The sequence below is a fragment of the Mastigoproctus giganteus genome, chromosome 12 (genome assembly GCF_048544385.1).
Source record: "Mastigoproctus giganteus isolate SK-2022 chromosome 12, ASM4854438v1, whole genome shotgun sequence".
NCBI lineage: Eukaryota > Metazoa > Arthropoda > Arachnida > Uropygi > Thelyphonidae > Mastigoproctus > Mastigoproctus giganteus.
In genome coordinates, this window is record NC_143586.1 from 149,399,284 (window position 1) to 149,425,754 (window position 26,471).

At 41.4% G+C, this 26,471-nt stretch overlaps 1 protein-coding gene across 1 annotated transcript in view; it reads right to left on the reverse strand.

The window, feature by feature from the left end:
* The window catches only part of LOC150077503 (vasopressin V1a receptor-like), a 66,574-nt gene that overhangs the window by 34,248 nt on the left and 5,855 nt on the right, over positions 1 to 26,471 (reverse strand). Inside the window, exon 2 of the mRNA XM_090385924.1 lies at positions 7,193 to 7,426. Coding sequence (XP_090242050.1) covers positions 7,193 to 7,426 — 234 coding nt within the window. The remainder of the gene's footprint in view (positions 1 to 7,192; positions 7,427 to 26,471) is intronic.

Below are 26,471 nucleotides of genomic sequence, written 5' to 3' on the forward strand. Positions count from 1 at the left end.
TACATTTGCTAAATTTTTTGACATAGTGACCTAATTAATTAGGTCACTGAAAGTTTACTCTTTTATACATGACCTGGTCTTGGCGCATTATAGCCTAAGTTGCTAATGCGCCAATAAAACCCAAATCAAACTCAAACTCAAACTCCACAGGGCTTAGAGTGTGAAACGTTGGAACCCACCAGGGTCCCAGCGGATAAATGGCCAGAAGAACAAAGGTACACGACACTACATACCATAATATCCATATACTTTTAAATCCCTGGCCTGTACAGTGTACTGTATCACACGACAATGCAAACTACGCGGAGATGGGGGAACCCCTGGTGTCGTTAGACCTTAATACACTATACACTATATAGCCCATCTATTGGGGAACAATGCTAATCTGGATGAGTTTTATTTACCTTAAACCAGACTTCATGAAAATTTCTAAAGTCAAATAAAGCACCCTTCCAAATATTAGAATAAGCACATTTTGGCCCAGGTTGCCCTTGTGCTGCTAAACACATCACCGCATATCAAAACGGCTCGATTGCAATCGTAAGTCCATTTCGATAAATATTAGCCAGGAAGTATTTTATGAGCTTTTTACACGTATTCCCCTCAGTCTAGTATAAAGGCTTCGTGGGTTTTACCAACGGCAATTCATAGACGCATCATGGTGTCTGTTTCCTCAGAATATATTTTGCAACCAGACTACAAAAATTAAAGAAACGTGCACTTTAACGTGTCTCAAACCACAAGACGTAATCAAATAGTATTCTGCTTGGCTTAGAATTTGCAATGAGACAACTAACTAAAGCCATACGCGCAAACACCCCACATACGCATCCTTCAGAATTGAGCTAAAGGATTGTGACCTTTAAAAGTATCAAAATCTTGATATCTGGCCGAATGGTATACTCGTCATGCCATTTAGTGGAACTATTCGAGGTTCTGGCAACAACTATAGTGAGAAGTTAACGTCTAACTCTCAATCTTGAACTGTCTGCGTAGCTAGAGAATACCGAACCTCGTTCGCATCATAGTTCATCATATATCCTTCCAACTAATACATCTGCTTGCAAACATACTTCTAACAACTACAGTGGCGAACAAAAATACTGCATCACTTGTAAATTTTTCAAATATTGTTTTGAGCTGCATTGTGGGTTGCAGAAAAGTTCGAAACGAATTGTGAGATGGGATATATGTCTCTGTGAATGAAATCCAATAAAAACACTCCACCTGATATACCTAAGATATACCTAATTGCCATAAATATCTTCCCAAAGGGTAAAATGCATAATTAATGGATATGAGAAATCATGCATATGGCAATCATGACAACCCAACATACATTTTATTGCATTTATGTGTACAATCTGAAATTACAAGTTAACGTAATATTATTATGTACTGTAAATCAGCAAAATAAGTCCTCAATATTTTGTTGTTCCTCCTCGAGCTGCAATTACAGCCTTACAACGATCTGGCATAGAGTTAATCAACTTCTGGTTATACGGTTGACCAAATTTCGTGGTACCACATCCTTACATTGCTCTCCTCCAGCTGAATATTACTTGTTGGCTTGTTCTGAGCAATTTTAGACGACATTATTTACCAGCAATTTTCAATAGGGTTCAAATCCGGGCCAGTACAACGTTGTAATGACAGCATTTCTGAGGTATGACTGCACCTTAAGAGAGAAAAACGAGGGAAAACATCGGTGTATGTATGTTTTAAGCCTTGTGAGACAAGAAGACAAACTCAATAAATCTAAGTAGCGTAAAACTCATCAATTTTGCTGTGTGGCAATGTGCCGAGTCCTGTTGAAAAATGCAGTTTTGGACCTCTGTGTGGTGATCCCTAATAACGGGTTTCAGGCACTCCTCCAAGATAGCAGTGTAGGTTTCTGCATTCACCATTCCGTTAATAAAATTAATTCATCCCTTTGCTTGTTATGCATCCCCAGACCATCTGACCGGCGGGGAACTTTACAGTGGGTGTTATGCAGTCAAGATGGTATGCCTCAGATTTACGTCTTCTCACATATCGCTACCCATCCGAGCTATGCAGTTGAATTTCGATTCGCCAGGAAAGATGACTGTTTCCCATTGCTCTTTTGTCCATGAAACATGCGGTTTAGCCAAAGGCAAGTGGATTTTTTCTCATTTGTTCGATCAACAAAGGCTGCTTCTTGTGCCGATAGGCATGCAGACCACATTCTGAAAGCCGTCTTTGGGTAGTTCGTGCACATGTTTCAACACTACAGGCCATTTCAAAGTGCAGTTTTAGACCAGGAGCGGGAGAGAACCCTCCTCAGTGTTTGTTGTGCCAGTCGCAGTTGACAATATATCATATTCTCATTGAATGTCCCCAACTTTCAACTACCAGGAAATCAACCTTTACCTCCCTATCCCATTTGAAGGAACCAATAACCTTATTGCAGATTCTTGGCAATGATGCAAATTTGGAAGAACTGTTTACTTATTTGAAACAGATAAATCTCTATAACAGCCTATGATCACAATAACATGAGAAATTTGTGATAAGCAAATATCGAACAGGCACAATATGGCCCAAGAGGCCCTTGTGCCAAAAAAAAAAAACCCAAATACAACAACAAATTAGACCAGGAGCACTAGCATGGCGATTACGAAGGCATAGCCGTTTCAAATATTCATCATGGGAAGGCGTAGTCATTCTCTTACGGCCTGATCCAGGTTTTCTCTTCACATCACCGGTTTCACGCTTTAATTTCAGCACCGGAATACTGTTGACTGGTGGCAGCCTATTTTATCAGCGATAGCACGAGTAGAAAACCCTTCCTGGGACAGATCAACAGATTCACTTTTTTTTTCTTTGTGTCAACTGAACATATGGAACCATGCTTGCGCCTCCACAAAACAGGATACTAATGAGCGTGTATACCCTTTCAACGCCGTATTTATAGAAACGGCTGATTTATAGAAACCTTGCAATTACTGCCTGATGCAATAGAAGCGTTATCTGACGCAATACCTTTGCTTTGCGACAAACAAAATGACTGTAATCAAACTATCTTATACGTTTTACTACAAATGTTATTTTTTTTGTCCGCCACTGTATCTTCATCTCAGCATTTTTCTTCAGAATGTAAGAAGTAAAAAAAATAAACGGTCTACGCTTATTGCACTTTTAGTTGAAGAATATCAGGACATTTTGTTTAGTTGAAACGTGGATGCAGGAACCTCTTCAGGATTCCTACAGCAAAAATTCTCGACTACATGCCATACATGACATCCAGGATTAATCGAAGAGTTGGAGGGTCAGCAATTAATTTAAAATCTAACATTTAAAGTTATTTACACCTAAATCTCCTGTTCATAACTTTGAAGGAATTTCTCTTCTGATCCAAGTTAGAGATTCACTGCTTTATATTTCGCCTAGACCTACTGATAATATCATTAATGAAGTAATAACCTGGATCACCACTGCTCATAAGCCTCAACCTAACATAATTATAATGGACAACTTTAATCTTCCCCTGCCCAAATATGATTTACAAATGAAGTTGCTGTTCGACTTCTTATTAGTTCTAGGAGCTAAAATAATCAACTTCACTGTTAATAAAGGTGATCAAGCGCTTCATCTTGTAATACCCTAATATTCTACTTCAAGAAAAAACTTAGCAACAACATTACATTTAGATCTGACCACAAAGGTATAGAACTGCAAGCAGCAATTTCCTGGGGGGAGAATCCTTGCCCTCCTCTGGAAATCACCCGAAGAATATCATCAATTAAATTCTTTCAGAAAGAAAAGTTTTTGTAGCTCTTGAAATATTGCCCATGGAATTCTCTCAAAAATATACATGTTCAGGATCCCACCTTCCTACTAATAAAATAATAGAATAAATTAAAAACAGAGTCAGCATCCAAACTTGTAAGGCTTTCTTTTCAATCCAAAGTATGGTTCAAATCCCATCTAAAACCATACTTTAAAAGAAAACAAAACTGCTACAGGCATTGGAAGAAGTACGGCACTTAATCAGCATACATAAAGTATAAAAGGAGCAGAGCATTATATTTCAACTGAAAACAATTCAGTCGTACAAAAAATATTTAATGTTCAGGCTCAAGCATAGTAAAAGAGCATTTTTTTTTTCAAAAACAAGAGCTACCTTACAGCATGATCAGCTTTTGGAATGGATAAAATCCAATATGGAAACATGCAATTTTGACATCTGCACTGAAGATATGCAAAACAGATTTAAAGAAATCAATTCTTAAAAACAAGCAAATTGCGTGCAACATGAAATGCCTTCTAGTCAAGCCCTGTTACTTGTAAACAAGAATACAGTTCAGCAAATTATAAACCAATTACGATTTGATAGCACTGAAGGCCCTGACGGCATCCCTAGTTTTATTATTAAAATGTCCAGTACATTCATCATTGATTCTTTAGTGCATATCATTTCCAGATTCACTTCCCAGCCATTCCTTCCAAGCCTATGGAAGTCTTTTAGAATTACGCTGATTCCAAAACAAGCTAGTAGTAATAATAATTCAGGCTATCGCCCAATTTCTGTATTATCAATAATCACTAAAATTAAGATCATACTGCCATATCTTCAAAATGCGGTCAACATGCATTTTGGTTCTGGGGAGAGCTCCACAATAACAAGCCTAGCTGACACCGTTGTGCGCATCCAAACGCGTTTAAAGAAAAAGCATGATGTGATGTCTTTTACTTAGACATCAAAGGTGCTTTCGACAAAATTGATCACAAAAAAATAATTTGAAATACTAAAAAATCATTTTCTCATTGGCACAGTGGTTATATCCTATCTATAGCACAGCCGAAATCACAGACAGCTCCTCTTCCCCATTAATACCGATAATATTCTCATCACAACGACAACAGGCATTCCTGAAAGAGGGGTTCTCTCCAGCACTATATTTTCAGCAGCCTTACGACGACTTCTACAGGAACATCAAATCCAAATCTGCTTGCTTATGCCGATGATTTAAAGTTGTTTATTTCCAAATCCTGTGATGACATTTGCAAGGTTAGCCATGATGCGAATTTACAGATATGCGGAATCGCCAAGTATCCGAAGATCTGACTATAAATTCTTGCCTGACTTCACTGATGGCTCGGAGTTGTCTGTTGCATCTGCTTCTATCTTTCCAGGTCGTTCAATATCTGGAAAGATTCCCCCGAAATGCAGCTGAGTTGTATGCTATAGAGTTAGCCTTGGACCACATTAAAACCCATAGGTATCAAAGGCGTATGGTGTACACTGACTCTTTAAGTACACTGCAGGCTTTATCCGGTATGAGGTATAATCCTCATACATTTAATCCTCATCATAGATTCTAAGCCACATTGGGATCGTGGGAAATGAACTGGCAGATGCTGCGGCCAGGTCACCAGAACCCCACAACACTTATTGCCTTCAGGTAGCTAATACACGCTAAATTACTGTCCCAATGGCAACAATCTTGGTATGAGCAAGTCGCAAACAAGCCCTATCAGATAAAGCTTGTAATCCCACATTGGCAGTCTAGTCTGCGCAGGAATGGCAGAGAGGAAGTTGTTTTAGCTCGCCTCCGCATAGGACACAGTCCTCTTACACATGCATTTCTGCTGAGGGCAGATGACTCTCCTATGTGTGAGAACTGTGACACCATTTTAAGTATACGTCACATTTTAACCGAGTGTCCACGATTTAGACACGGACGTGATTTTTATTTTACCGCGTTCAGTTATCTCGCTGAGCCTTCTACACTCAGTCAGATTTTATCCGACAATGACCATGTGTCTGCTGTTTTGAGCTATTTAAAATCAGTAAACGTCTTTACTCGTATTTGAAATTGTATTGTTATTTTTTGTTGATATATTTTTGACTTTTATACCTTTTATGTCTATGTTATATCTCGACATGGTGGCATAACTAATTAGGTCACTGAATGTTTAACTTTTTATACATGACCTGGATTTGGCGCATTATAGCCTTAGTTGCTAATGTGCCAATAAAATCCAAATCATATCAAAATCTGACTATAAATGCAAACAAATTTGCTCAAATAATTTATTCCTTACAGAAACAACGAAACCACATAGAGATTAAAATTGCAGATGTTTCAATTCCAAATGTATATGCTCACATAGACCTAGGAGTTGTTTTTAACAAAAGTCTCTTCTTTAATTCTCGCTATTTATATATTACTCAAAAAATTCAGAAAGCAAAATGGCTAACCAAACAAGAAACAGCAGCAATTAAAGACAGAAAAGTCATGTTCAGACATGCATCTTTCCCATTCTGTCTTATTCCTCTGAAATTTGGTCCGGTGTTTCTCAAATTACCTTCAAGAAATTCCTTGCCCTAGAGTATTGAGTTCTTAGATGGCTGAATAGTAAACTTTATTTTCCCCATACAGTATCCAAGCAACAGCTTTATGAAAACTTGAACACAAACATGTCAAACATGGTTGACAGATGGTCAACAAGTCTGGAGTCATGTTTCTTGCTAAGTTAATTACCTCTGCAAGCGACTGACCAAACTTAGCCAACATAATAGCTCCCCAACAGAGAAAATTCAAGAAACCAACAACAATTCAAATACAAACTCCCCAGACTCAAAAAATTGGACAGAATGTCCTCCACTGCATCCCTTCACCTCATAAGTTATCACAGCATTGATTACAAGAGATTACTCCACTCTGACAGAAGCCTAACGGAGCCAGGTCAGATTTCCAATCAAGTGATGAGAAATAAAAACAGCAGCTTGCTTGCAACTCAGTAAATGCATCCGAGAGCAAATGTGGTGCTCTGCAATATATATTTTTTATCATTATAATTACTATTCGTTGTTAATGTATATATGAATTCTGCGCCGTATTTGCTTTTATATTTATCTCCTTTGGACTGAATTTATGCCCCTTGCCTAGTGCTGTGATGGGCTTGCTGTATTTTGCAATAAATTAATATTAATTTGTTTATATAATTTACATGAATTGCTCATGTTCTCTGGTTGGAATTTTATGCATGAAAATGTGATGGTATTTTACATCTTAACTAGGACACATTACTTATTCGCATCCTTTTTTTTTTTTTGAAGGATGTGATTAAGTAAAGACTAAAATTTTAAAAATTAAATTAAACCAAAATTGTATTTAAATTCATTTTAATTATATAATGCTCTTAAAATGAAGAAAAATTCTACCTGCACAAATATGAACAGTTGAGGAATAGCAAATATGAAGGCGAGTATCCAGGAACCAGCTATCATTCTCTTGGCTTGCTTTGCTCCACCTGTTGATCTTAATGGACGGCATATAGCCAGATAGCGATCGAAGCTCATAGAGGTTAGGATAAATGTCGTGCTCGCAAGGGTGACGATCTGTACATACAAGGTGATCTTGCAGGCCGTGGACCCTAATTTCCATTCTCCAAAGACCTATTCCGACAAGCAAAAATTCTCATCACATACACCACCGGGGAAAAAAGAAAAAAAAATACATACGGGGATAGGAGGAGATAAGAACATTAGAATTTATTTGAAAATTTGGGGGCTCGGAGAAATATTATTCTATTTTCAGCAAATGCAATTATTAAATAAGTAATTAAAATAAGTCTATTGAATAAAAACAGTTTCTCTTTATACTGCGATACATCCTTTGGATCAAAGGAGAGTTCATAAGATAAAAAAAATGGCGCCTCCGTAGCCAGGTGGGCAGGAGCAGCAGTGCGTAGCACACGCTTCTTGATTAGATCGGGGTTCGAGCCCGTGCCCATCAAATACGGAGGATGCGGAAAGGTCAAGGAATGACCACCGCATATCCTGGAGCAATATGGCCTTAGTTGCTAATGCTCCTAAAAACCAAACAACAAACAAACAAGATAAAAATGACCAAACCATCGCCGTATTTGTGTTATAACATGGCTTCGAACTGACTGCACATGTGCTGTTCGACTGACTTACCTGTGTCCATCAGCGTCAAGTGCATGTCCAGATCAGACTATCCGAATTCACGCATAAGGGGAGATCTCGTATATTTTTGTTGTGATTCAAATAAATTTTAATTCTGATCTTCCCGCCTAATATACAACACATCTCCGGCCTGAAAGTCAAGAATGTGACCTTGAGAGACAGAATAAGTCGGTCGAACACTACCTGTGTATTTTTGCACTAGCAACGTCATACACGTTAATCAATTAGCTAGTAGCATACAGACAGCATCACTTTTCGAGAATTCAAGACCCTTTGAATGCTGAATAGTTTTTTTTTTTTTTCCCCTTCCGAAAGGTTTGTTTTTCTAGTCGACCTGAACGTAAATGAGCCCATGTCATCCCGGTTTTATTTTATGAACGTTGTTTCATCACTGAGAAAACGTTTTAAGCGTTGGGGAGAGAATTAGACATTTTTTTCCCTTGCATGTAACTGTTTGTCTCGAGAAAGAAAACGACACATATTTAAATTGGCTCTCTTAATCTAAGGCATCAAAAGGTATGGCTGCTCATTCTATTAATGGCTAGTTTCTCAATTATCTAAGCTGTTTCTCTGACAACCACGGTAGAGGCATTTGCTATTCGCCTCTTTGTAGGGTTTTTCCTTTCAACTGATGGCGCTTATTGCTCCATTGATAACCTGGAGGATACCTTCGCCTACATCCTCCATATTTCTAGCTATACCCTCCTTTCTTGCGTACACTCTGTACTTCCCCAACTCTACCTTTTTTTTTTTTTTTTTTTTTTTTGTCTCCGTCCAGGAAGCTCTGGCGACCCTGGCGGAGACAAGCCAGAGAATAATAGGCAGACTGGCTACCTCCTAGTGGTGTGTGCGGGCAACGTGGAGTCCCACTAGGGGCCCTGCGGCCAAATGCCAGGACACACAATAGAACCTAACGCAATATGTCATATACAACACACAACACTTTTCTGGCATTTACAGTAGTACTGTATTCCTTCACAGCGAACATATGGCGCAGATGTGGGAAACCACAGGTGGCGCCTGACCCTAATACTATGCACACTATGTAGGGTTTTTCCTCACAGATTTTTCGGTATATTTTCCACCTGGGATCAACATCTCCCAGACAGACCTTGATGATCTCATTGCTCAACTGCCTGTCCCTATTCTTTTATTAGGAGATTTTAATGGACATAATACCCTCTGGGGCCCCTCGACGTGGGCACTTGTACGTGGTGAGGGGACCTCCCAGTGACGCTGCTGGACTTCCAGACTAGCATCACTGGGATCCAACGCCCACAGCCTAGGTTCCGGGCTTACATCAATGGAATCCGGCGTGTTTGCCGTGCGCTGCGACCCGTGGAAATTCGGAAAGGGGGATCCTGGTGGTTGAGGGGCCCAGCTTCAATACACCACTTTGGCCCCTGCTTCGACAAGACGGGTGGTCCTGGAAGGCCCGGCTAGGATCAATCGGCTAGTAGGTTCGCCTGCGAGGGTCAACCGTGTCAATGCCACGCCCCTACCCTCATGGTCCGAGGGACAGGATTCAGGCTGGCGGCGGTGCGGGTATAGTGTCTGGGTAGCCCTGGCGTCCCACTCCCGAGCGCATTTATTGCATGCCGGGTAGTGGGCGTCCCTTTGGGCTCCGTGGTGGGTGGGGAGCCCGGGCACTGAACAATTAAAAAAACTATATGAATCCTGATAAACGTATTCCTTCAGGGGCCCCAACCCGGTCCCTATCTGAAAATAACGACGGAGAGGCAGATAGCATTATTGCTACAAAGAGGCAGCGAACCGAACTACCATCAGGGCCTGTCCCAAGGTTCTTAATAATGCATTCCACCAATGAAACACCGATTGGTAAAATGTCGCCCTTTTTTATACAAAAAGGGTTGGATGGGTACACCCAAGTCAGTTAAGAGGCTCCGTTCTGGGGACCTCTTGATTGAAACAAAAAATGACGGGCAGTCTGAACATCTACTCCGAGTAACATCAATCGGAGGTATACCCATAACAGTGACACCACACAGAACACTAAATTCATCGAGAGGTGTCATTTCGGAGTGGGACCTTCTCGACGTCACCGAGGAGGAAATCTGCTCCGAATTACAACCACAGGGAGTTACTGCCGTCAAGAGAATCACTGCGCGAAGGGATGGGAAAATTGTTAAAACCAGGAGTGTTATCCTGACTTTTAACTCTCCCAAACCTCCTGATGAGATTAAAGCTGGATACATCAACTGTCCAGTACGTCCATACATTCCGAACCCTTTACGGTGTTTTAAATGTCAGAAGTATGGACATTCTCAAATGGCCTGCCGTGGAGTCCTTGCATGCGCCCGGTGCGGTGCAAAGGACCACGAAACAACAGCATGTTCAGCCACTAAACCCACCTGCATTAACTGTGAGGGAGAACATCCGGCCTATTCAAGGGCATGCCAGAGGTGGAAAGAAGAAAAAGAAATTCAACGGCTGAAGGCAGAGCTAAACATATCGTACCAGGAGGCAAGAAAAGCAGTGAAACCTCTTAACATCAAAAAACCTACCTACGCCCAGAAGGTAGCAGGGAGATGTTCGATTGGGACTCAGACGGACATGTCTGTCCCTCCAAAAGAATCATTTACTCCCATTGCACGTTATCTTTTAAGCTCCCAAAAACCTGCACAAAAGGACCAATCAGCTGCCACTCCTATATCGATACCTCCTAATGCTCCACAAGTTACAAAAGCAAAAGAAAAGAATAAGAAAGGGGAAGTAACACCTAGTACCCAGGAAAACATGGATGTCGAGCAGAAGGAGGTACATGATGAGTCAGTTTTGGAACTCTTTGCTGAGGAAGAAATGGACACAGGACAGCGTCCATACTTCCCCAGGAAAGATAAATCCAAGACTGACAAAATTAAGCCCTCAGCACCTCGGAAGCCGCCTGATGGACCCACCAAGTCCAAATAATGGCTAAATTCCTACAGTGGAATTGTCGTGGATTCCGGCAAAATACTGACGACATCAAGGCACTCCTGCAAAAGCACAAACCAGTTTGCTTTTGCGTACAGGAGACTTATTTAAAGGCAAATGATGACCCCACCATGTATAACATTACCATCATTCGTAAGGATAGAATTGTGGATGGGTCTGCCCACGGAGGAGTCGCAATCCTCGTCGGCAACCAGATCCCATTTCAGGCTTTGCAGCTTACAACTAGCATTGAAGCTGTAGCAATTCGCCTTACAGTGGGGTTCTTATTAACTGTCTGCTCTGTTTATTTGCCACCTGGGATTGACATCCCCCAGAAAGACCTTGATGATCTTATCATGCAATTGCCCTCCCCTTGTTTAATTCTTGGGGATTTCAATGGACATAACACTCTGTGGGGTAGTGCTGACATCAATGGAAGGGGACGAGTCATAGAGCATATGCTCACTGACAATGATCTCTCCCTCCTAAATGTGGGAACAAACACCTTCTTCCACATGCCTACCCGTACATTCTCTGCCATTGATCTTTCTATCTGCTCCCCTTCTCTCCTTCCTTCACTTACTTGGGAGGTAGAAGAAAATCCATATGGAAGCGATCACTTCCCCGTGATAACAACCCTAACTAATGGTAGACCCTGTCTGCCATTTAGTTTACCGCGGTGGAAGATCGATCAGGCTGACTGGAATGCCTTTCAATATCTGGCAAACTTTGACATCACTACAGTCAGTCAGGAGCCAATCAATGAAGCAGTCATGTATGTCACAGAAACGATTGTCCAAGCAGCTGCAATTGCAATCCCAAAATCATCCAGCCGGTTCCCACTATTCCCCAAACCTTGGTGGAATTCAGAATGCACGGCAGCAAAAAAAGCGCAAAACAAAGCGTGGGGGATACTCCGCCGATATCCCACCACTGAAAATTTAATATCCTTCAAACGTGCACGTGCAAAAGCACGTTATGTACGACGTCAGAGCCAAAGGAAATCTTGGATTCGTTTTACATCTTCCATAACTCAGGCTGCTAGCTCAAAACTAGTCTGGGATAAGATCCGGAAAATGAAGGGAAAATATCCACCATGCCCTTCTGTGATCCTCGAGCATAACGGATGTCCAATTGCAGATCGAACTGCAGTAGCAAATACTCTAGGGGAAACATTTGCAAAAATATCTGCAATAACATCTTTTCCCGCAGAGTTTTTGGCCCTGAAAGAGAAAAATGAGAAAAACCCCCTGAACTTCTATTCAAAAGGGCTTGAATCGTATAACAAGCCCTTTTCACAGGAGGAGTTAAATGCTGCACTCTTTCTCACGCACGCAAGTGCTGTGGGGCCCGATGACATCCACTACGAAATGGTAAAACACCTCACACCACAATGTAAGGATCACCTTTTAATTCTGTTTAACAGAATTTTTCTTAATAAACAATTTCCGGACTCCTGGCGGAAAGCAATCGTCCTTGCCTTCCCAAAACCAGGAAAGGATCCTAGAAATCCAAGTAATTATCGTCCTATTGCTCTGACAAGCTGTTTGTGCAAAGTCCTGGAAAGAATGGTTAATGCACGCCTTGTATGGTATTTAGAAACAAATGGTCTGCTTACCAGGACACAGTGCGGCTTCCGAAGAAATCGATCCACTCTGGATCATTTAATCCGATTGGAAACGTCCATTCGTGACGCTTTTATTAAATCCGAGCATTTGGTAGCAGTTTTCTTTGATATTGAAAAAGCGTACGACACAGCCTGGCGATTTGGAATTTTAAAAGACCTCTATAACTTTGGTCTTAGAGGTAACCTTCCTGTTTTTATTAAAAACTTTCTTTCGAATCGCCAGTTTCAAGTCCGTTTAGGATCCACCCTCTCTCGAGTTTTCTCTCAGGAAGAGGGAGTCCCACAAGGATCCGTTCTAAGTGTTACGCTTTTCGCAATCAAAATAAACTCTATCACAGAACAACTTCCACCCACTGTAAACAATGCCCTCTATGTAGACGACTTTGCCATATTTTGCAATTCATGCAATATGAGGGTCATTGAAAGGCAACTGCAGAAAACCATTGATCGTCTCACAGCTTGGTCTTTGGCTAATGGGTTCAGATTTTCACCACAGAAGACCGTTTGTGTACACTACTGTCGCAAACGTAACCTTCATCCTGACCCAGAATTAAGGCTTGGGCAAAATAACATCCCAGTTGTAGCAGAATTCAAATTCCTTGGACTTATTTTCGACAAAAAGCTGACATTTTTACAACACATTCGTCAGCTGAGGACAAGATGTGTCAAAGGGCTTAACATCCTTCGTGCCCTTTCATCAACTTCATGGGGCGCAGATCGTTCTACCCTTCTTCGCCTTTACCGAGCACTTGTCCGTTCCAAACTCGACTATGGGTCTCAGGTTTATGGTTCTGCTAGAGATAGTGCACTTCGGTGGTTAGATCCAATCCACCATCAAGCCATCCGGACAGCCACTGGAGCATTTCGCACATCTCCTGTCCAAAGCCTTTACGTCGAAGCAAATGAACCATCTCTGTCTCTTCGACGTAAGCAGTTGTCCTTACAGTATGCATTCAAATTAAAATCCCTGCCCGATCATCCCACGTGGCCATCCGTGTTTGAGCCGCGTTGGGAAAATCTCTACAACACCCGTCGGACTGCCAACAAACCTTTTGGTATTCGCATTCAAGGGCTGCTGAATGAGCTGAACTTGACGGTAGACAATGTTGCCCAGTCACCAAGGCAATTCTTTCCACCCTGGCATGCTCATTTTCCAACTTGCGACTTCTCCCTTAAGATCTGGGAGAAGGCTACTACACCGCCATCTGTCTACCAGCAACTCTTTGCAGTACATCGACAGCAGTATTCTGACTTTCTGCCAATCTATACAGATGGCTCAAAGTTAGAATGTCATGTGGGATCTGCTGTTGTGTTCCCTCACAAAACAATATCCTATAAGATCCCACAAGAAACTAGCATTTATACTGCAGAGTTGCATGCAATACAAACAGCCCTAGATCACATTAAAAATTGCGACTACCAGAGGTATATGATTTATTGCGATTCATCAAGCGCGTTACAGGCTCTGGTATCGGTGAGTTTTAATCCTCATCCGATCCTGTCCAGGATCCGGCAGATTCTTTTTTCTCTCATAGAATTGGAATATGATATTCGCTTTTGCTGGATCCCAAGCCACATTGGGATCCGGGGAAATGAATCGGCTGATGCCGCTGCTAAATCAGCCATTTCCCTGGATAATCATTGCCTGTCAGTCCCCTATACAGACTACAGGCAAATAATACGTTCTAAATTACTCTCCCAATGGCAAGATTCTTGGCACGGACAGGCCACAAATAAATTACATCGCATTAAGCCTGTAATTGCGCAGTGGCAGTCCAGTCTACGCAGGGTCCGAAGAGAGGAAGTTGTTCTTGCTCGGCTCCGCATAGGTCATAGTCATCTAACCCATTCCTACTTGCTGAGGGCGGATGACCCACCTATGTGCGAGATATGTAATGTTATTTTAACCGTTAGTCATATTTTAATAGAATGTCCTGATTTTATAGAAGCGCGACGTTTATATTTTACCGTTTTTACTAATGTGACTGAGCCATTTACACTCAGTCACATTATAGGTGACAGAGACAATATGTCTGACGTTTTTAACTTTTTACAGTCTATTAATTTTTATAAAAGAATCTAAGGTTTACACTTTTTATACTTTTACTATACATCTTTTGACAATGATTTATTACTTGACGTGGTAGCTTTGGCTACTAAAATGTTTAGTAGCGTTTTAAAATTTGACTTGGCGCATTATGGCCTTAGCTGCCAATGCGCCATAAAAAACCAAATCAAATCAAACCCTCTGGGGTATTATGTCCATTAATGCAGACACTAATATGAGGGAACGTAAAATAGAGCTCACTCTTAAAAATAACGAGCTTCCTTTCCTTAATGAAAACACTTTTTTACACACTACTATCCACACGTTTACTGCCATTGATTTCTCCATCTGTTACCTACTCTCCTTTCTTTGGTCACATGGGATGTTGATTAAAATCCCTACTGGACTGATCCTTTTCCTGTGATATCCGCAGCCAAATCAGCAATTCCCAGTAATAATCGCTGCCTGTCAGCCCCCTGTACACACTACAGGCAAATAATACACCAAAACATACACTCCCAATGGCAAGATTCTTGGAATAGAGAGACTGCGAATAAATTATATCTTATAAAGCCTGTAATTGAACCGTGGCAGTCTAGTCTGCTCAGGAATCGTAAGGAGGAAGTTGTTCTTGCCTGGACCCGCATAGGACATAGTCATTTGACTCATTCATATTTGTGGCGCCTCCGTAGCCAGGTGGGAAGGAGCAGCAGTGCGTAGTACACGCTTCTTGATTAGACCGAGGTTCGATCCCCTCACCACCAAACATGGAGGATGCGGAAAGGTCAGGGAAAGACCACCGCATATCCCGGAGCAATATGGCCTTAGTTGCTAATGCTCCTAAATAACAAACAACAACAACATTCATATTTGCTGAGGGCTGATGATTCTCCTATGTGTGAGTCCTGTGACACAATTTTATCAATCAAACACATTTTAATTGACTCTCCAGTTTTTACCAAAATACGTTTTACCGCTTTTAACCATCTGACTGAGCCGTATACACTCAATCAGATTTTATCCGACAATGACCATGTGTCCTCTTTTTTTAGCTTTTTGAAATCAGTAAACCTTTTTACTCATATTTAAAAAATCAACCTTGTTATTGTTACTTGTTTATTGATATTTGTCTTTTACAGTTTATACCTGTTTTTATACCTTGACTTAGTGACCTAACTCATTAGGCCACTGAAAGTTTTACCTTTTTATGACCAGGTTTTGGCGCATTATAGCCTTAGTTGCTAAAGCGCCAATAAAACCCAACCAACACTGAACACATTGAAAATAAGGATTATGAAAGGTTTATCATTTATGGCGATTCGTCGGACGTGTTACAGGCTCTTTTAATGGTTAGGTTTAATCCTCATTCAGTCATGTCCCGGATCCGGCAGATCCTTTTTTTTCTTCATACATTTATAATTTTGACGTGGTTACCAAATATATTTCTGATGTATTGTTTTTTCTTTTATTTGTTTTGTGACTTGACGCATTATGGCCTTAGTTGCCAATGCGCCATAAAACAGCAACTAACAAAACGAACCAATTTAAGCTGTTTTTACTGTTTAAAAGAAGTCGGCCGACCCCAAATGGGCGGTGGACTATTTCATTGCTGAAATGAAGATTATAAGCAGTTAAAAACTGTAATAATTAAAATTCATATTACTCCTATTTATGGAGCGGAGATGGGAGAAATCCCGGAAACGTCTGACCCTCAAACATACCTATGTATGGACCTCGTTTAGTAAAAGTGGATTCAAGAGTCGTAATACTCTAACAGAATAGAAAAACACGTCGGATTTTATCAGATTAAGAAATTCATTTTAATGGCAGTATTACTGTCCCTAATTTGGAATATATACCCGAGATTTGATGTAACTGGTAGCATTCAATAGGTTAAATGCTTGAAGAGTTGTTCACACTTCTGTCAATCTTTACATTTTTTTTAATTAATTAAAGCTTTACTTGGAAAGTTGAATTAATAATGCACGGTTCATGAAACCACGAGTTTCATACCTTACCTCGATATTCCGCGGATATCCCACCACTGAAAATTTAATATCATTCAAACGTGCACGTGCAAAAGCACGTTATGTACGACGTCAGAGCCAAAGGAAATCTTGGATTCTTTTTACATCTTCCATAACTCAGGCTGCTAGCTCAAAAGTAGTCTGGGATAAGATCCGGAAAATGAAGGGAAAATATCCACCATGCCCTTCTGTGATCCTCGAGCATAATGGATGTCCAATTGTAGATCGAACTGCAGTAGCAAATACTCTAGGGGAAACATTTGCAAAAATATCTGCAATAACATCTTTTCCCGCAGAGTTTTTGGCCCTGAAAGAGAAAAATGAGAAAAACCCCCTGAACTTCTATTCAAAAGTGCTTGAATCATATAACAAGCCCTTTTCACAGGAGGAATTAAATGCTGCACTCTTTCTCACACACGCAAGTGCTGTAGGGCCCGATGACATCCACTATGAAATGGTAAAACACCTCACACCACAATGTAAGGATCACCTTTTAATTCTGTTTAACAGAATTTTTCTTAATAAACAATTTCCGGATTCCTGGCGGAAGGCAATCATTCTTCCCTTCCCAAAACCAGGAAAGGATCCTAGCAATCCAAGTAACTATCGTCCTATTGCTCTGACAAGCTGTTTGTGCAAAGTCCTGGAAAGAATGGTTAATGCACGCCTCGTTTGGTATTTAGAAACAAATGGTCTGCTTTCCAGGACCCAGTGCGGCTTCCGAAGAAATAGATCCACTCTGGATCATTTAATTCGATTGGAAACGTCCATTCGTGACGCTTTTATTAAATCCGAGCATTTGGTAGCAGTTTTCTTTGATATTGAAAAAGCGTACGACACAGCCTGGCGATTTGGAATTTTAAAAGACCTGTATAACTTTGGTCTTAGAGGTAACCTTCCTGTTTTTATTAAAAACTTTCTTTCGAATCGCCAATTTCAAGTCCGTTTAGGATCCACCCTCTCTCGAGTTTTCTCTCAGGAAGAGGGAGTCCCACAAGGATCCGTTCTAAGTGTCACGCTTTTCGCAATTAAAATAAACTCTATCACAGAACAACTTCCACCCACTGTAAACAATGCCCTCTATGTAGATGACTTTGCTATATTTTGTCACTCATGCAATATGAGGGTCATTGAAAGGCAACTGCAGAAAACCATTGACCATCTTACAGCTTGGTCTTTGGCTAATGGGTTCAGATTTTCATCACAGAAGACTGTTTGTGTACACTTTTGTCGCAAACGTAATCTTCATCCTGACCCAGAATTAAGGCTTGGGCAAAATAACATCCCAGTTGTAGCAGAATTCAAATTCCTTGGACTTATTTTCGACAAAAAGCTGACATTCTTACAACATATTCGTCAGCTGAGGACAAGATGTGTCAAAGGGCTTAACATCCTTCGTGCCCTTTCGTCAACCTCATGGGGCGCAGATCGTGCTACCCTTCTTCGTCTCTACCGGGCACTTGTCCGTTCCAAACTCGATTATGGGTCTCAGGTCTATGGTTCTGCTAGAGATAGTGCACTTCGGTGGTTAGATCCAATCCACCATCAAGCCATCCGGACAGCCACTGGAGCATTTCGCACATCCCCTGTCCAAAGCCTTTACGTCGAAGCAAATGAACCATCTTTGTCTCTTCGACGTAAGCAGTTGTCCTTACAGTATGCATTCAAATTAAAATCCCTGCCCGATCATCCCACGTGGCCATCCGTTTTTGAGCCGCGTTGGGAAAATCTCTACAACACCCGTCGGACTGCCAACAAACCTTTTGGTATTCGCATTCAAGGGCTGCTGAATGAGCTGAACTTGACGGTAGACAATGTTGCCCAGTCACCAAGGCAATTCTTTTCACCCTGGCATGCTAATTTTCCAACTTGCGACTTCTCCCTTAAGATCTGGGAGAAGGCTACTACACCGCCATCTGTCTACCAGCAACTCTTTGCAGTTCATCGACAGCGGTATTCTGACTTTCTGCCAATCTATACAGATGGCTGAAAGTTAGAATGTCACGTGGGATCTGCTGTTGTGTTCCCTCACAAAACAATATCCTATAAGATCCCACAAGAAACTAGCATTTATACTGCAGAGTTGCATGCAATACAAACAGCCCTAGATCACATTAAAAATTGCGACTACCAGAGGTATATGATTTACTGCGATTCATCAAGCGTGTTACAGGCTCTGGTATCGGTGGGTTTTAACCCTCATCCGATCCTGTCCAGGATCCAGCAGATTCTTTTTTCTCTCAAGAAATTAGAATTCGTTATTCGCTTTTGCTGGATCCCAAGCCACATTGGGATCCGGGGAAATGAATCGGCTGATGCTGCTGCCAAAACAGCCATTTCCCTGGATAATCATTGCCTGTCAGTCCCCGATACAGACTACAGGCAAATAATACGTTCTAAACTGCTTTCCCAATGGCAAGATTCTTGGCACGGACAGACCACAAATAAATTACATCAAATCAAGCCTGTAATTTCGCAATGGCAGTCCAGTCTACGCAGGGTCCGAAGAGAGGAAGTTGTTCTTGCTCGGCTCCGCATAGGTCATAGTCATCTAACCCATTCCTACTTGCTGAGGGCGGATGACCCACCTATGTGTGAGATGTGTAATGCTATTTTAACCGTTCGTCATATTTTAATAGAGTGTCCTGTTTTTATAGAAGCCCGACGCTTGTATTTTACCGCTTTTAATAATTTGACTGAGCCATTTACACTCAGTCAGATTATAGGTGACAGACACAATATGTCTGACATCTTTAATTTTTTACAATTTATTAATTTTTATACAAAGCTCTAAGTTTTATGCTTTTACTATTATACCTTTTTAACACAAATGTTTGACGTGGTAGCCTTGGCTACCAAAATATTTAATAGCATTTTAAAATTTGACTTGGCGCATTATGGCCTTAGCTGCCAATGCGCCATAAAAAACCAAACCAAACCAAAACCTTACCTCGATAGGTAACACGTAGCGGGTTTGATGTAGGTTTTATCATCGCATTAATTTTCGAAAAAAATTAATCTGTCATAGGAGAAAAGCGGTTCTTAAATTTTACCATGCTAGTATCGATGACTAGCCACTGTTCAAGTCAGCGATTTTTCATCGATAATATTTTTTCATCCAAAGAAGAAGAATTGGCAAGCCGCCAACAGACATTCATTATTTTGTACTCTGGTTATAAATAATAGTAAAGTGATAAACGGGAAATTATACGTGTCTTCAGCAGCATACGGATACAAATGGTTAGAGGAATTTTGATAATTTAAACGGACCATTTATTTTAATTTCTTTTTTTTTTTTTTTTTCGAACATTAAGTCAACTAGCACCGTTAAGTGGTGATAGAAAGGTCATCCAAATGAAAACAGCAAAACCAAAATGACCTGCAAATTATGCAAACTGATGATAATCTTGTGCCACATTATTGATCAAAGTCTGATGGCAACACTGAGCGCCCAATATGACACCCTATGTTGTTGTTATTTGAAAAAAAAATGTATTTCGAAAATGTGATGGTATCCTTGCAGACATACACTGAGATTGAGACCCCCTCAACGTGGGCACCTGTACGTGGTGAGGGGACCTCCCAGTGACGCTGCTGGGTTTCCAGATTAGCATCACTGGGATCTAACGCCCATACCTTGGTTTCAGGGTTACATCTTTGAAATCCGGCGTGTGCAGCCGTGCGCCGCGACCCGTGGAAGCGGAAAGGGGGATCCTGGTGGTTGAGGGGCCCAGCTTCAATACACCACTTTGGCCCCTGCTTCGACAAGACGGGTGGTCCCGGACCGGCCCGACTGGGATCAATCGGCGGGTGGTTTTATACTGCTAGGGTCAACTGCGTTCCAATAAGTCTCCCTCCCTATGGTCCTGGGACGGGATAAAGACTTATTGGTAACGTGGGTATGGTGTTCTAAGCGAACTCGGCGTCCCATTCGTGTACGCAGTACCTGCTAGTTCACGAGTGGGCGTCCCCTCGTAGGGCTCCGTGGTGGGTGAGGTACTTAGGCATCAGACATTTTCTCTTTACTCATATGAGTAATTTAAATCCCCTTTCTTCTGGGGCCCCAACAAGGCCCCTACCTAATCGAGAAGATGAAAAAGAAAACACCTCTGCAAAAAGAGCCAGAACTGAGGATACACCAACACCATCAGTGACACCGCTCTTCCTCATTCTCCATTCCATCGGAGAACAGTCAATTGGAAAGATGTCACCCTTCTTTATCCAGAAAGGATTAGAAGGGTTGGCAGGGTCACCAAAATCCGTTAAACGACTGCGTTCTGGCGATCTTTTAGTTGAAGCTTCCAGCACAAAACAAGCTGAAAAATTCTTAAACTCTACATCCATAGGGGGAATACCTATCACCGTAACCCCCCACAAAACTCTGAACTCTTCACGTGGTGTTATATCAGAGTGGGACCTTCTTCATGTTTCTGAAGAAGAGATCTGCTCTGAATTGAAAGACCAAGGAGTGACAGCTGTGAAAAGAATATCGATACGAAAGGATGGGAATCTCGTCCCTACCCGAGTTCTTATCCTCACGTTCAATACCCCAAGGCCTCCAAGTTCCATCAAGGCAGGCTATCTAAACTGCCCAGTGAGGATTTACATCCCAAACCCACTGAGGTGTTTTAGATGCCAAAAATACGGCCACTCACAAACATCTTGTCGTGGTAACCCTGCCTGTGCTCGATGTGGTGTTAAAGACCACGAGAGCAAGGAATGTTCAGCTTCAAAACCGATCTGTATTAATTGCCAAGGAGAGCACCCCGCCTATTCTCGAGCATGCCAGCGGTGGAAGGATGAAAAAGAAATCCAAAAACTGAAAACAGAGCTGAATATCTCCTACCCAGAGGCCAGAAAACGTATCGAACCAATAAATAGCGGGAAACCTTCCTATGCTCAGAAGGTTTCTGCCAAGTGCACTATCGGTACTCAAACTGAGATGACTATACCACCGAAAGAGTCATTCACTCCGATTGCACGCTATTTATTAAATTCACAAAAGCCCACCAAAAAAACACAATCAGTTGCCACTCCTATATCCGTACCTCCTAGTGCTCCACCACTACCAAAACCAAGTGGTAAAAAAGAGCAAAAACGTTCTGAAGAGTCACCCGTAATACCAGAAACAATGGATGTAGAGAACAAGGAGGTACAGGATGAATCAGTCTTGGAACTCTTTGCGGAGGAAGAAATGGACACGGGACATCGTCCATTCTTCCCCAAAAAAGACAAAGCCAAGACTGATAAAAGTAAGCCCTCAGCACCTCGGAAGCCGCCTGATGGACCCACCAAGCCAAAATAATGGCTAAATTCCTACAATGGAATTGTCGTGGATTCCGGCGAAATACTGATGACATCAAGGCCCTCCTGCAAAAGCACGAGCCAGTTTGCTTTTGCTTGCAGGAGACTTATCTAAAGGCAAATGATGATCCCACCCTGCATAACATCACAATCTTTCGTAAGGATAGAATTGCGGATGGTCCTGCTCATGGAGGAGTGGCTATCCTTGTGGGTAATCAGACCCCAGTTCAGCCCTTGCTAATTACAACCAGCATAGAGGCTGTTGCAATTCGCCTTACAGTGGGATTTTTAATAACGGTCTGCTCTATTTATGGCCCCGAGTGCCAAGCGATAGTGACAAGCGATTTTTCTCTGCGACTCATAAAGTGATCTTTGAAAGTGATATAGTTCTATTTTTTGTTGTACGATTTTCTCCTGTTTTGTTCACTTAAAGCGGTTCTTCACTTAAAAAGTCTTACGTAAGAACCCAGAAAGGGAATCTACCTTTCTTTCTTAGTATTTATATTAAATACTCACACTCTACTAACCTTAATATCCGCTTGGTCACTGGTGGCACTGCTCCTGCCTCCACGTGGCGGGGCTGGTAGTCTGGGAGAAGAAAGTACTTCTCCCAGGGCTAAAAGGAGTAAACATGGATACTAATGATTTCCCACGATTAGAGCCAAAGAGCTCGCAACAAGACAACCACGAAACTGATCATGACTTTTCATTGTCGAAAAGACTAAAAAAGGATGCAAACAAGCAGGAAGCTCCAGCTTTCCTGATCATCCATTCTCTGTCTTCACAATCTGTCAGCAAGCTTTCGCCTTTCATCATACAACGATGCCTTGTAAATGCAGCAGCATCTCCAAAAATGGTGAAACGCCTTCAATCTGGCGACTTGCTAATAGAGACCTCTCTTCCAAGACACTCTGACCTCCTGTTAAAACTTACATCTTTAAGTGGAATTCCAATCCAAGTCACTCCACACAACACCCTGATTCTTCCAAGGGAGTGATCAGTGAATGGGACCTATTGAACGTTTCCGAGGAAGAAATAATTCAGGAACTAAAAGATCAAAATGTAACTCAGGCCAAGAGAATCATGATACGAAAAGACGGCATCTTAGTCCCAACCCGTAGCATAATTTTAACCTTTAGTTCGCCGAATCTACCATCCTCGGTTAAAGCAGGCTATTTAAACTGTCGTGTTCGGCCCTATATCCCGAACCCTCTGAGATGCTACAAATGTCAGAAATTTGGCCACTCCCAGACAGCATGCCGTGGAGATGCAACATGTCCAAACTGCGGATGCACAACTCACACTCAATCTGAATGCAAGGCACAAACTCCGCAGTGTCCTAATTGCAAGGGCAATCATCCAGCCTACTCCAAAGATTGTGATCTTTGGAAGTTAGGAAAAAAAATACAGAAATACAAGACAGAAAATAAAGTATCTTTTCAAGAAGCTAGAAGACAAGTAAAATCAAGTATTCCAAAAACTACTTATGCTTCGGCTGCCCATAGTTACAAATCAGTAGCATGTCAAACAGAAGTGTCAGTCTCTCCAGATAAATCGATCGCCGACTGGGCTCGATCCGTACTATCAACTCAGCCTACATCTGAATCACAGTTAGTGGACCAAAGTAATAATACGCCACTCACAATTCCAACTCAAAACCTAACCCACAATACAGTGGCAGAAAAAGTACATAAATCAGATAGTGTGGAGGTGAAACAACCAACAAGCATGGATACAGATGATATGCCCAACCAAGAAGATTTTCTTGAATTATATGCAGATGGAGACATGGAGGATAAAAATGATTCAGGACGCCCTTCTTTTCCTAGAAAAGAAAAATCTAAATCTGACCGTCACAAACAACCTACGCATAAAAAGCAGACAGATTCAGCTTCCTCTTACAAAACCAAATAATGGAACATATTATACAATGGAACTGTAGAGGTCTTCGCAGTAACCTAGATGATATATACGAATTAATTCATCACTATAAACCTCTTGCAATGTGCTTACAAGAAACTAATTTGACATCACTGGTCTCAGTCTCAATCAAAAATTACACTGTATTCAGGCAAGACAGGACTGTGTCTAATAACGCTCATGGCGGAGTAGCGATACTCGTGGATTCCTCCATCCCCGCCAGACGTATTCCCTTACGAACATCCTTAGAAGCTGTTGCCACGCGTGTTGTTAGTGGTATTACTTTGACATTGGCTTCCATTTATCTTCCGCCCAATCATCAATATACTATTCAGGAACTTGAAGATCTTGTTATGCAGTTACCATCACCGTTTTGTTTACTAGGAGACTTTAATGCACATCACCCATTATGGGGTTCCCCCACCTCAGACAGACGGGGTAAGCTGATCGAAACGTTGATTGATAGGCAGAATTTAACATTACTGAATACTGGGTCTCCTACATATGTGCATCTCCCTACTGGCTCAATATCTGCTATAGATCTTTCCATATGTTCCCCAATCCTCTTTCCAAGTATAGATTGGATACCTCTGAATGATCCTTATAGTAGTGACCATTATCCATTAATCTGCAAAATTCAAACATCCTGTTCCTACCCAATAGAAAGTCCAATTAAATGGAAATTTTCAAAGGCTGATTGGGAAAAATACAGATCGCACATCTCATTTGACAACGATATCATTCAGTCCGGTTCCATCAATAGCGTTACTGAGCATATCACAAATCAAATGCTGGCAGCTGCATCCGTCGCAGTTCCTCAATATCAAGCAAGTAATAGACGAAAATTAAATTACTGGTGGAATGAAGATTGCAATAATTCAAAAAAAGAGAAAAACAAAGCATGGAATCTTTTCCGCAAAAATCCTACCACCCCCAATCTTATTAACTATAAACGGCTCAGAGCTAAAGCTCGATACATCAGACGCAAAGCAAAAAAAGAAACTTGGATTAAATTCGCCTCATCAGTTAATAAAAATACCGATATCAGATTAATCTGGAGAAAAATAAAATGTTTAAACAATAAATTTCCTCCTCTATCCACCCCGCTACTAAACTGGAATGGACAAGAACTCTCTAATCCCACAGATATATCAAATGCACTGGGAATTGTATTTTCTCTGTTGTCTTCTTGTAATGCTTATGATCAATCATTCCAAAAACGTAAAACCGTTGCAGAGAGATCCAAACTGAATTACGCTGACAATTCTGCTTTATCGTATAATCAGCCATTTACCATGTTCGAGCTACAGCAAGCTCTTACCAACTCAAGAAACAGTGCTGCTGGCCCTGATGGGTTATATTATGTAATGCTCCGAAATCTGGATCAAAGATCACTGTTTTCGCTGCTCATATTTTATAATCGAATATTTTCTGAACATACCCTCCCCAGCTCCTGGAGTCATTCTTATGTAATACCGATTGCAAAACCCGGTAAAGATCATTCGGTTCCTCAAAATTACAGACCGATATCCCTCACCAGCTGTCTCAGCAAAACTCTTGAGAAAATGATACATGGCCGTCTCACCTGGTTCCTCGAGTCTCAAAACTTGATAAATAAAGAACAATTTGGATTCCGGAAAAACCGATCCGCCTTGGATCTTATGATCAAAGCTGAGTCAAATATCAGAAATGCTTTCATCAAAAAGGAACATCTCGTCATGGTCTGTCTTGACGTTGAGAAAGCCTTTGACACTACGTGGCGTTTTGGAATCTTAAAGGATCTACATTCTCTTGGCCTGAGAGGTAATTTACCATATTTTATCCAAAATTTTCTTCAACGGAGATCCTTTCAAGTTCGTTATCGGGGAACCCTCTCTAAAATCTTTATCCAAGAAGAAGGAATTCCACAGGGATCTGTTCTCAGCGCTACCTTGTTTGCAATGAGAATAAACCATATAATTGAACTCATTCCGAAAACGGTGGATTCATACCTTTTCGCAGATGATCTCTCGATTTCCTGTCATTCTCAAAACATGCATTACATTGAACGCCAACTTCAAATATCAATGAATCGCATCCTGACATGGATGACACAAAATGGTTATAGACTATCCAGCCAGAAATCTACTGCCATACACTTCTGCTCTAGACGCAATATGCATCCTGAACCTGAGCTGCAATTGAATAACCATCCTCTTCCCATAACTGACTGTACTCGTCTACTGGGATTGTTCTTTGACAATAAGTTAAATTTCCAAAAGCACATTGAACATCTCCGGACTACTTGTCAAAAAAAACTGAACATTCTCAGAGTCTTATCAGCCACAACATGGGGAGCAGATCGCCAAAGCCTGCTACATATATATAGATCCATAATCAGATCTCGACTGGACTACGGTGCCCCTGTCTTCGATTCTGCTAGGGAGAGCGCTTTATCTCGCCTCAATCCTATTCAACATTCAGCTCTCAGAACAGCACTAGGTGCGTTCAGAACATCTCCAGTGCAAAGCTTGTATGTTGAAGCTCATGAACCTCCCCTAAATATCAGGAGAAAGATGCTGCTGCTGAATTATGCAACCAAGATCCAAAGCCAGATGACCCATCCTAATTGGCCAATACTCTACAATCCACAGTTTATGACCTTATACAGAA